General features: G+C 34.4%; 1 protein-coding gene across 1 annotated transcript; it reads left to right on the forward strand.

Annotated features, from left to right (window-relative positions):
* Positions 1 to 491: 491 nt before the first annotated feature.
* On the forward strand, positions 492 to 10,207 carry LOC114645400 (extracellular calcium-sensing receptor-like). Its single transcript, XM_028793259.1, has 6 exons — positions 492 to 697; positions 978 to 1,269; positions 1,879 to 2,694; positions 2,792 to 3,019; positions 8,162 to 8,285; positions 9,300 to 10,207. The coding sequence occupies exons 1-6, from the start codon at positions 498 to 500 to the stop codon at positions 10,205 to 10,207; spliced, it is 2,568 nt and encodes an 855-aa protein (XP_028649092.1). The 5' UTR covers positions 492 to 497.
* The last annotated feature ends 3,156 nt before the right edge of the window (positions 10,208 to 13,363 follow it).

The following is a 13,363-nucleotide window of genomic DNA, read 5'->3' on the forward strand; positions in this document are numbered from 1 at the left end:
ATCTCAGTTTGAAAATAGTTCAGGGTTATAAATATTTGAACTGATACTGTATGTTGTTTGCTACTTTTTGTTTTTGTGTACTTATTAAAGCACATTGTGGTATGGTGGAAAGTGGTATACAGCATTAAATACCAGCTGAAAGAAAGAAAGAAAGAAAGAAAGAAAGAAAGAAAGAAAGAAAGAAAGAAAGAAAGAAAGAAAGAAAGAAAGAAAGTTTTGATATTTCTTTCTTTCTTTCTTTCTTTCTAAGGCACAAAAATATTACAATACCTTATCATTTATTTTATGATATATTGTAATCATCACTAACAAACACTCATCTACGGTATTTCATTTGACAAATCAGATTTGAAAAATTCAAAGTTCCTCAGAGGTTTACCTCCATACAGTAGCAGAAAAAATACCTCTCTCTTAATTTATACACATGTGACACCAGCAAGCCTATAAATGACAGACAGCCTTAGATATTTAGGACAGAATTAACAATATAGCCTGAAATGCAGGTCTTGCATGTATTACTGTTTGCTCTTTTGACAAGAGCAAAGGAACCTGTATGTTCTCTTCAAGGAAAACAAGTAATTCCACAGCTGGCAAAAGATGGAGATGTCATAATTGGGGGAATTTTTTCATTTCATAGTAGCTGGAATGGTAAACTGTCATTGTTTGAAACAATACCAGAAGATATGCAATGTAAAACGTAAGTTTAAAATTGTTCTTTCATGATTGTTTTACTGTAATGGATGTTTAGACATATAAACAGATGACTGGCTCTAACAAGTACAGATAGATAGATAGATAGATAGATAGATAGATAGATAGATAGATAGATAGATAGATAGATAGATAGATAGATAGATAGATAGATAGATAGATAGATAGATAGATAGATAACTATATTATAGATAGATACACATCATAAATCTAATAGTAAAAGAGCATGATTTCTTTTTGTTTTTTATTTATTTAATTTCTTTTAGTTTAAGTCTGAGAGATTTTCAGTTTGCACAAACTATGATCTATGCCATAGAAGAAATAAATAACAATACTGACATTCTGTCTGGTTTTACTCTGGGCTATAAGATCTATGATGCTTGTGGATCTGTAGCTATCTCAATAAAAGCAGCCATGGCTTTACTGAACGACCAGAAAGATGAAAACTCTGATGTGTCTTGTGTCAATTCAACCACTGTTCAAGCCATCATTGGAGAGTCAGCCTCAACACCAACTATTGCAATTTCCTCAGCAATTGGACCTTTTCACATACCAGTGGTAAGATTTTTTTTTAATTGTGAGTGCACTGCAGCAGGATAATAACACTCAAGTAAAATTTTGGGTCATTAAATATTATCAACAAAAGGTAATAATGTTTGCTTTTGCCAGACTTTCTGTAATGATATACTAATGGTATATTGACATGTCTACCTGGTAGTTGAGTCATGGCAACTGGACTTCTTTCTTGTTAGGTAGATATGTTTCAATGCTCATCCAAGCAGCTTCGTCAGTCGAAGCTGCTTGGATGAGCAGTGAAACGTATCTACCCAACAAGAAAGAAGTTCAGTTGCCATGACTCAACTACCAGATAATTTCACCTGTATGACTGAGACTCTTCACAGACATTAACATGTCTACTGTGTAAGTGCTGAATATTATATTGAGCACCACCATTTGCTAGTGTTTTTAATTTTCACTAAGAAAAGAATTTTTTTAATTTTGTATACTAATGTATGAGCCTTTTAATTAAAAAAAAACTTTGCATGAATACTGGTTAGTTTAATTAAAATGTCATTTCATTTCAGTACATGGGTGAGCAAAAATAACTGAAGAACGGACATTTCTGTAAATTTACTGAACACAATGTACTTTTTTTTTGTTTTACAGATTAGCCATTTTGCTACCTGTGCATGTCTAAGCAACAGGAATCTGTATCCTACATTTTTCAGAACCATACCAAGTGATTTCTATCAAAGCAGAGCTCTAGCTCAACTTGTAAAGTATTTTGGATGGACTTGGGTGGGCACAATAAGAAGTGACAATGATTATGGAAACTCAGGAATGGCTACCTTTCTACAAGCTGCTAGGCAAGAGGGCATCTGCATAGAATATTCAGATGCAATTTTCAGAACTGACTCCAGAGAAAAAATCCTTACATTAGTAGAAGTTATTAAGAAGTCTTCCTCAAAAATTATTGTAGCATTTACTTCTCATGTAGATATGGAGGTTTTGTTGCAAGAATTACTACTACAAAATGTTTCTGGTCTTCAATGGATTGGTAGTGAGTCATGGATTACTGACAGATATCTTGCATCCAGATATGGATGTAATATTCTTGGTGGAGCCATTGGCTTTGCTATCCGCAATGCAGTTATAGATGGCCTGAAAGAATTTCTTTTAAAATTGCACCCGTCACATTCACCAGAAAGTGCTTTTTTGAAAGAGTTTTGGGAGAGTATCTTCAGTTGTTCATTAAACATTGAAAATAAGACCATGTTTGCAAAGCCTTGCACTGGCAAAGAAAATCTGAAAGATGTAAATAATGAATACACTGATGTATCGGATTTGCAAATTTCCAATAATGTTTACAAAGCGGTATATGCCATAGCCTATTCACTACATAATCTGCTTACCTGTAAAAATGGACAAGGTCCTTTTGCTAATAAAACATGTGCAAACAAAAAGAAGATTGAGCCCTGGCAGGTGAGAACTGTTATTTAGCCTCCAAGTGAATAACTTATATTTCATTGTGGAAAAAAAAAACTTGTTACAGTAATGTGCATTTCATCAATCCCTAAAGGTCCTGCATTACTTGAGAACAGTTAACACCACATCTGGAAATGGTGAGAAGATCTTTTTTGATGAAAATGGAGATCCAACAGCAACATATGAACTAGTCAATTGGCAGTCTAATAAAGAGATGACAACTGAATTTGTTACTGTTGGCTATTATGATGCATCCTTGCCACCTGGACAACAATTTAAGATGAGCAATACCAAGATTTCATGGATAGGGTCTCAAAATGAGGTATCTAAATATACATATCTTAAAATTCATGTTCTTTTGCAATCAGTTCATTTGATATATACAGTAGTATATACTGTAGAAATATTTTTAATATTGAATTACAAAGCAAACTTTGCCCTTTACTATGTTTTGTAATCAATGTAGATATCAGCATTATAATTTGAGTGCATCATCTATTGTAATGAATTTTGTAATAAATGTAGTAATAAAATGCATTGCATTGGTCATTCCAACAAATGCCACACCACAAACTTTTGCCATAATAAAATGCATTATTACAAATGTTTGTGATACTCCATCTGTTTGAATGACAGAGACATAGCAAATGGATGGACACAGAGATAAACAGACACACTGATAAGGTGGATTTGTCCTGAGAAAAGGTAAGCATTGTGACTTGTGAGTTGCTCATTCAGTACTAACCAGTGATTTACTATTTCAGCCACAATGTATAACATATTAATTTACCAACTATAGAAATATGTCCCTTTGTGATTTCAGTCTGAATAAAATTCTATCTATCTATCTATCGTGGCATGCAAAAGTTTGGGCACCTTTGCTTAAAATATCTGTTACTGTGAATAGTTATGTGAGCACAAAGTTAAAGGTGACACATTTCTTTAATATTTCCATCATTCACAGGTACAAAATACCAATAAAATTAAAATGGCCTGAAGCAAAAGTGTGGGCACTCAACATGGTCAGTACTTAGTAACACCTTCTTTGGCAGGTATCACAGCTTGTAAATCCATTTTGTAGCCAGCTAAGAGTCGTTCAATTCTTCCTTGGGATATTTTCATCCATTTGTCCTTGCAAAAGACTTCTAATTCTGTAAGATTTTTGGGCCGTCTTGCATGTACAAATCCTTTGAAATCTATCCAAAGATTTTTCAATGACGTTTAGGTCGGGGGACTGTGATGGCCATGGCAAAACCATCAGCTTGTGCCTCTTGAGTTATTCCATTGTACATTCTGAGGTGTGTTTGAAATCATTATCTTGTTGTAGGACCCATCATTTTTTAACTTCAACTTTTTTACAAATGGTATGACGTTTGCTTCCAGGATTTGCTGATATTTATTTGAATCAATTCTTCCCTCTACCAATGAAATATTCCCTATTCCACTGGCAGCATCACAAGCCCAAAGAATGATTGATCCGCCCCCATGCTTAATAGTTTAACAGGTGTTCTTTTCCTAGAATTCAGCACATATCTTTGCAAATTGTGGCCAAAAAGTTGTATTTTAACTTAATCAGTCCACAGGACTATATTCCAAAATGCATGTTTAGATGTTTATTTGCAAACATCAAGCACTGAATTTTGCGGCTAGGATCCAGGAAAAGTTTCCATCTGCAGACTCATATTTGTTCAGGTGTCACAAAGTAGAAGTGCACCACCACGCCAGGGTCTGCTATATCTTCATGAAGGTCTTTTGCAGTCAAACAGGGGTTTTTATTTGCCTTTCCCACAATCCAACGAGCAGTTCTTTCAGAAACTTTTCTTGGTCTTCCAGACATCAACTTGACCTCAATTTTTCCTGTTATGTGACATTTCTTAATAACATTACAAACTGAGGAAACAACTACCCGAAAATGCTTTGGTATCTTCTTGTATCATTCTCCTACTTTGTGAGCATCAGTTCTTTTATTTTTCAGAGTGCTAGTAAACTGTTTAGAGCAGTGGTTCCCATACCTTTTTTTGGCCATGCCCCACCAAGGCCTCTCTAAAATCATGATGTCCCCCACTGTAACATATACCTTATTCTTATTATTACCTATTCAATAAGTGAACTCCTACTCAAGTGGAGGAAACCCATAATGTCATTAATTTGGTCTAATCAAGCTTCCAGAGAACATGGAAACAAAAGAGGGAAAGGATAATTGAAGTACTGATAAAGAAATCACTAAGAAATTGTTAAAAAAAAAAATATATAATATGAAGTAATATGAAAATACAGCAAATACAGTTTTGAAAACATATACAGTCGACCCTTGATATATGACCGGCCTGACATGCGAACAACTTGATTTACGACCAAAATTTTTGTTTTGATTTATGACCAAAATCTTGCGTTACGACCTGAATGCGGTCACGTGTATCCGCTTGCGCGATTGTAAACAAACAGCCGAGAGCGTTTGTAAGCGTCAGTCGGAGCCCAGATACATGTGTTTGTGGACGTAATTTCGGTCAGTGCAGTGATTTATATAATTCTTTTCGATAATTGCTAAGGAAGGAAGAGAAGGTAACGAAGGTAAAGAAAGTGATCACAATCAAAACGAAGAAGGAAATTATGCGGAAATATGAGAGTGGTGTTCGTGTGACCGATCTCGCTAATATGTACAGCATGTCAAAATCCACCATCTCGACAATTTTACAAAGAAAAGATTTGTATAGGGAGGTTCCTTCCAAACAATAACCACCTTCCATTTCATTCTCCTCCTCCTCCCTTCCTGCAGCCCAAAGATGTCAAATTAAATGGTGAGTACAGTATGAAATTGTTGTTTCTGGTAGGCTAGGCACTTTTTGGTTAGTACATTAGAAAAATTATTGGTGTTTTGGTAAATTATGCACATTAAACAACCCTGTTTTATTATGACAAGGTTAAGTAAGTGTTGCTGTGGGAGGTTTGGAATGCATTATGGGTATTTCCATTATTTCTTATGGGAAAAATAGTCTTGACTTACAACCAATTTGAGTTACAACCAGCCCTTGCAAACGAATTGAGTTCGTAAGTCAAGGGTCTACTGTAATATGAGATGTGATATTCATAAATATAAAATAACTTTAATGACAGCTTTTTCTGTAATATTTTGATCATTTTATATTTTTGTTATATTGCAAAATTTTATAATCATTGTTACAATTCATATTATTTTAATGGTAAAAACGATTTCTAAGTAGAAAAACCCAAGCTGGTTGTAAAATTATAAATTAAAGGGTTCTTCACCATCCCTTCTATGTTTATATAAATATATAAATGTCTCTGTAAAAAATAAAAATTATTTGTTTATTTTTTTCTATCATTTTTAACAGTGAATTTCTGTTTTTTCATTTTTTAAATTGTTTAACGTACCTAAATTCTTTAATTGCCCTCCTAAAAAATCAAATTGCCCCCCAGTGGAGCATGTGGCCCATGTTGGGAATCACCAGTTTAGAGGATCCATTAGCTGCTGATTGTTGGGACAAGGTTTGGGGCGCCAGAGAATTTATGAAGATTTGCAATTTGCATCACCTGCGGTTTCCTAACAATGACTGTATACAAGCCATAGCCCTAATGAGCTAATAAAGGTCTGAGACCTTAGGAAAAGTTTTCTGAGACCTCAAATATCTAGGGGTACCCAAACTTTTGCATGGTGGTCCTTTCCTTTTTTCACTATACAATTGTACAAAACAAAAACAATACACTAATCTTGCATAAAATGCTGAAAAGAAATGTGTCTTCATTAACTTTATGTCTTTTGGTGATCATTTCATCTTCTGGTCACTTAACTATTCACAGTAACAGACATTTTAAGCAAGGGTGCCCAAACTTTTGCATGCCGCTGTGTGTATATATTTATATATATAGTGCAAAGTTCACTCACTCTTTTACACATCAACAAAAACACTATTTACCATTTACCTGTAGTTATTTAGGAGTAAAACCCCTCCTACAATAGAAAAACTAAATACCTCAAAATCACAAAAATGCTTGGACTGAATTGATTGATCATTAAAAAAGAAAATTATCCAACTCGTGTTTTTTTAATTAAAAAATATATTTGTCTTTATTTATTAATATTATGCTAATGTACATGCTCTTTGCTGCACTGAGAGTTGGCTTTATACAAATGAAGCATGCAGCATTAAGCAATAGGGTGGACAGATGACTAAATAAGGGGCAGTGTCCTGGATAGGAAAAAAGAGACATGATCACATTTGGTGTGTATAGTCAAGTGTGAAATGAAAGGAGGAAGTTTGGTGAAGCTCAAGAAGATGCAGGAGCATTATAAGGCTACAGTAGGGTGCCAGACACTGTGGCTGTAAACACAAATGTTGTTTTGCTAGAAGCAGAAAGGCAGGGGGAGAGAGAAGCTTAAGTGGAAGTGGTGTCTTCTGATCCAAGACAAGCCAGGACAGACGGTGGCAGTTTAAACTTAGCAGGTCTCTTACTCGCTACTCCACTGTAATATACTTTCAAATCTTTGGACTTTGAAACTGGATCCCCTACACTGACCTCTGTAATTGTTTACATTGACATGCACATCTACTTACTTTGACCAGAGATCTCCCAAGCCCCTGCTCATGTGCTGTACATATGTACATATACATTAGCATCTATGGACTTTAAAGGGGGACCACATACAACTGACTATAAACATGAAAATAAGTACTTGAGTTTAACAATGAAAACAAATAGAAATCATAAACATATAATAATAATAATAATATATACTCAAATGATGTTCATTATTCCTACTGATTACCATTTTAATTTGAAAGAATACATTTTTGTGTAAGATTTGTGTAAAATTGAGCAGCTGCAGGAGTATTTGACTTATGGACAATTGTGTATAGAATATTCAATTTTAAGCAACTCCAGTGACCTTATCCTATTATTATTGTTATTTGACTGGTACATTTATTTGATATGACTTACATTTTAGATACAATTGGTTACATTTCTTTTGTATTTTTCAATTGGAGCACAGGCAGGTGAAGTGACTTACTCTTGGCTATAGTGTATGTAACAGGATTTGAACCCACAACCTCAGGGTTGGATGTCCTTGGTCCAAAGCCTTAGCCACTACAGCACACTGCCTGCCAATTAATTCCACTGGTATAAAAAAAAAATTATACAGAAAAGTACTCATCTTGTTCCATAGGATCTCTAATAACCAACAGCACTATAACAGAAGCCCATTGTTTTATGAATTTTCCAGGGGGAAAGCCTGGCAAGACAGCTATTTTAGCTTTACATATAAAACCAAATTTCTATAATAATTCCTTGCAACCCTGACAAAACCTAGAATAAGAGTGAATGTATGAGTGGGAGTTTAGATACATAAGAAATCCAAATTTTTTTTTTTTAATTAGTAAAATTTAAATGAATTCAGCTTGGTAACTTTTTAAAAAACAGAAAAAAAATTGGTTTGTTTTAAAAGGTGCCAGTATCAGTGTGCAGTGAAAGTTGCCCTCCAGGGACCCGAAAAGCAGTGCTGAAAGGAAAACCTTCATGCTGTTTTGACTGCATATCGTGTACAGAGGGAGAAATCAGCAATGCAACAGGTTTGTATTTTTTTTACATTTTCTAAATAATAAAAAATATGTATATATAAGCTTTTTACTGAGGACTTCAAATTGTTAGTCAGATTTGGCATACTTACAGTTATAGCACATGTAAAAACAACAGAAAAACAAGCCCCTACACTTTTACATAGTCACCAAATCAGACAATGATTTTGTTTCTGAAATGACTATACAATGAAGTCTGTAATACGGATGCAATATTTCCAATTGGAGGGACCTATTAATAGTGTAATGCATTGTCTGATGGCTGAATTAACCCAATTTTTTTTTTTCTTTTTTACGTCCCAGGTTGAATAGATATGCTCATTTATCAACTAATATAGTTTTAAACATAATCAATCAATTCAGCAACCAAATTGTTTTTATTTTATTTAGTACAATTTCATCAGTTTAGATTGACTTTACACTCATTGTATTTTATAACAGTTAATGACCAGACAAATTACTGAACTACCCGGTGTCATGGGTGGGATTAAACCTATGACTGAGTAGTTTCATGTGTTTTTGGTGAAAGATTACCTCACCATGCCAGACACAAAAATGATAACATAATATTCTAAAATTCTTTTAATCCCATTTAGGGTCATAAAGAAAACAAAAAACAGATAAATGTTATTTTCATACTTAACAAATAAAGGAAAGATGAGAGAAAATTTTACAGCATGAAAATAGGTTTCATGTATATTTACCTTGTGTTTTTTTAGATATGTTTCAGCATCTGCATTGTCTGCTTTATGATGGCCAATGTAACCAATTATGAACATGCAACATCTCCATGAACTATATTTGTAGCAGTTTTCTTCACTTATTTTCCTTTTGTCTCAGTTGTAGTCATTATCCAACTAATTTCACTGAACCTGATATGCCATATAAACTGTTTTAAATGAGTCATTTCATAAATATTAGCAATATACAGTAAATCTTACTTTTCATAAAGGATTTTTAGACTTGAAAGACAATGTTTTCCTTTTTGATTTTTGTTTTTCTTTGTAGATTCCATTGAGTGTATCAAGTGCCCTGAATATTATTGGTCAAACAGACAACGATCTCATTGTATCTTAAAATCAACTGAATTTCTGTCATTTTATGAAATTATGGGAATACTGCTGTCAATATTTTCAGTAGCTGGGGCCTGTTTAAGCATATCAATAGGTATAGTGTTTTTCCAATATAGGGACACTCCAGTAGTTAAAGCCAATAATTCTGAGTTAAGTTTTCTCCTTCTGTTTTCATTAACCCTCTGTTTTCTTTGCTCACTGCTCTTCATAGGTCAGCCAACTGAGTGGTCCTGCATGTTACGTCACACAACTTTTGGAATTACGTTTGCATTAAGCATTACCTGTATACTGGGGAAAACAATTGTTGTGTTAGTTGCCTTCAAGGCAACTCTGCCTGGTTACAATATCATGAAATGGCTTGGAGCCACCCAACAAAGGTTAAGTGTATTTAGTATAACACTTATCCAGACAATAATTTGCACTCTCTGGCTAATTCTTTCACCTCCATTTCCATATAAAAATACAAATTCCTATAAAGACAAGATAATCTTAGAATGCAATGTTGGATCTGCAGTAGCCTTCTATGCAGTTATTGGATATGTTGGTTTTCTTTCTTTAGCATGCTTCATTCTTGCCTTTCTCGCTCGAAAGCTTCCAGACAATTTTAATGAAGCAAAATTTATTACATTTAGCATGCTGATTTTCTGTTCCGTCTGGATTACTTTCATCCCATCTTATATCAGTTCCCCTGGCAAATACACTGTAGCTGTGGAGATATTTGCTATTTTAGCTTCAAGCTTTGGCTTGCTTACTTGCATTTTTGCCCCAAAATGCTATATATTATTACTCAGACCAGAGCAGAATACAAAAAAACATTTAATGAGTAAAACACCATTAAAATAACTTTAGTAATAATTCTGTTATACTTTCTATTTCATTTACTGTCTATATGTGCCATTCAGTAATTACTAATAATCAAGATTTTTTTTTGTTATTTTTTAATCAAAAAAATTTTTTAAAGGTAAAGAAAAATGAATTGGATTTCACATGAAATAACACAAATGTCCAAACTTCAAATGTAAAGTTTTTTAAACAAGATTTGCCCACGTAGACCTACATGTAATTGAAAGCTATTGCATTATAATGATTACATAGCCATAAATCAAATTAGGAATCTGAAAATATTGTGGTAACAAGCCTGCTGCTGGATAAATTAAGAAAAGTAAAAAGGATGACTGAAAGCAAGCTTGACAAGAAGATGTGCAGGTAAAAAGTGACCACTAAATAATAAAATCAGATCTGTAAAAATAAGTTTAATGGAAATCGAAGGTTTTAACCGTATTTAAACATTCAGTGTAAACATGTAAAACTGAATTTGTGTTTAACACAGAATTTTAACAACCCATACAAAGGGCTAAAATGTTGTCTTTTGCATTATTCTTTATAATTATGTAAGTTATGAATACATATTCATAAACCATATGAGCAACACAGCCATTTTGTGAGGAAGAACTCTGCAGCTTCATTTGAGTCTTTGCCATTTCTTCTAAAAGTGAATAGAAGCGGCAATGAGGTAAATGTCTTCTCAGTTCATTCAGCACCTTTGAGCACAATATACATAAAAAAAATCACCAATGAATGCATATTAAACATGTTAATGATTGCCCTTATTATTTTCATCATAAAAAATGTAAAAAATCAAGATGATAATTCAAAGTAGTCGCAGTAGTTGCAGTAAAATCACAATTTCTTTGTTATGAATGGTTGCCTAGGATTTTCTTGAATATATAACTGGTTTGGCTGTCTTGAGAATTGTCAGCTTCTGGTGACAATGCTTGAGCCAAGTCAGGCTGACTGTATCCATATTCTGTACATGCTATTGTGTGTTACATGCATTTGCTCAACATTAAAATGTTTTGGTAAAACCAACAGCAGAGGAACTGCCTGTATAACAACTTAATGTTCTGTCATTCAGTGGTTGCCAGTACTCTCTTCTATGCTGTGATGTGCTGCTTGGGGTGGTTTGCTTGAAGATGCTGATTGCATTGACAAGCTGATTAAGCGAGCAGGATCTCTGGCTAGCATAGAAATGGACTCTCTGGTGATAGTGACACTATGGAAGCTGCTGTCTATTATGGACAATGAACATCATTCACTATACATCACCATAATTAAGCAGAGGAGTTTGTTTAGTGGTAGGCTGCTATCACAGACCTGAAGTATGGACAGATACAAAAGATTTTTTGTCCCCAAAACCATTAGACTCTTTTACTCTTCCCTATCAGGGGGGTTGCCGGGGGTTGGTTGAACTCAGGACCTGATACTCCTTCTCTGCTCATAAGCTATATTAGCTGTACACTGCATCCAATACCACACTTCTTGGTCACTACTGCATAATCTATTTTCATAATGTGTCACTTTAAACATGTTATCCTATCAGCATAAACCAGATCACTTTGTTTTACTTTTATTTTAATATTATGTCACTTTATTATTATGGGCCACGTGTCACTTTGGTAGTAAGTTATTTGCACAGTTCCCATTGCACTGGCATTATTGCATGCACCATCTACATTACCTGTATTGAACTGTAAGATTACAACCCTAATGTACCTAGTTAATGTTATATTTATAGTGTGTACTTAAATGTTAATGGTAAATTTACCCTAGTTAGTTTTTGTTTAATTTGATTAGAATGTAGTTTTCATATAGATAATGTATATTTTTGTTTTACCCTCATTAGGTAACATGTTAATGGATAGTTGTTAATGTTCAGGTATATTCCTGGGTGACAAAAGAATGATCTCAGATTGTACTGTAGCTAGACAGACAGAAAGAAACATGAACTGTTAAACAGAAATGCATTAATGGCATATAATTTTCTGATTGTATGTGTATGTCAAATGTAGATCTTAGTGTATGTGATAACATACACAGTAGAAACTTTGGAAATACAATGTGGACACCTAAGCCTTAATGGAACATTACAGACAATAAGTTTTTTTTTTTCTTTTTTGTGTATTATCAACTTTCTTCTTTATTTTTTGTGTGAACTATTTGCTTTGAATTTCACTACATTTAAAACAAAAACACTTGGACTGTACAGTGGGTTTTTTTTTTGTACATGAGTTATACTAACTGCTGGAAAGCCTTTCTGGTAGTTGCATTTTAAACTATTTTAAAATATGTGGAAACCCTTGACAAACATAATAACTCTATAAAGAATTATATTTTCAGGAATTCTAGATTTTTTATAGGACTTTAATAATGTGTATAAAGGTCTTGAACTTTAGCCTGAAGATAAAATAAAGACAAAATACTCCAGGCTGCTGAGAGGTTGTATGTTCGTAATTTTCTTTCATTCTATGGGTGTTAAATCTGTTTATGTGAGGACCATTATTGTGTGAACTGCACTAATGCATGAGTATGATCATGAAAGCAGAATAAGAAGTTTATTTCTGCATCTAAGATGGTAAGACAAGATCAATAATCTGCATATCCTCTGTAAAAAAAAAAAAAAAAAGATTTTATTATACCATATGTAGATGCCCCAGAGGACGGTTGGGCGTCCCACCCAGGATGGAGGTGGAATCCTTACCCAGCTGGGATGCTATAATGGAAGGATGGATTAAATTGGGGCAACACCCAGCTGGGACGACTTATGAATCTTGTCCTGATTGGGATGTCCAAAGGTTACAGAAATTGGCAAGAGAAGATGGCAGAGAACAGTTCATCCTCCACTTTAATAGGTGGCAGTGTTCCTCATATGGAGTCCCAGTTTGGACACCTGCCAGGCTGCATTGGAGTTGGAGTCTGGAGGTGCAGTCCTGTAAGGATCCCTGGTTGACGATAGAGGGTGCTGCTGAGGGAGGACATGCCTGGCTTTCTCATGAAAGTGCTTCCAACGGGCGACATCACATCACTGGAAGTACTCCTGGGTCCTCCATAAAAGAGGCCACACTGCTTTGTCCAGGCGAGTCGGAGCTGGGAGCAGAGAAAGGCAACACTCGACTGGAGGAGTAGCAGTGCAGTGGAGAGAGAGGGGGAGAGACAAGGAAG

Source organism: Erpetoichthys calabaricus, chromosome 2 (genome assembly GCF_900747795.2).
Source record: "Erpetoichthys calabaricus chromosome 2, fErpCal1.3, whole genome shotgun sequence".
NCBI lineage: Eukaryota > Metazoa > Chordata > Cladistia > Polypteriformes > Polypteridae > Erpetoichthys > Erpetoichthys calabaricus.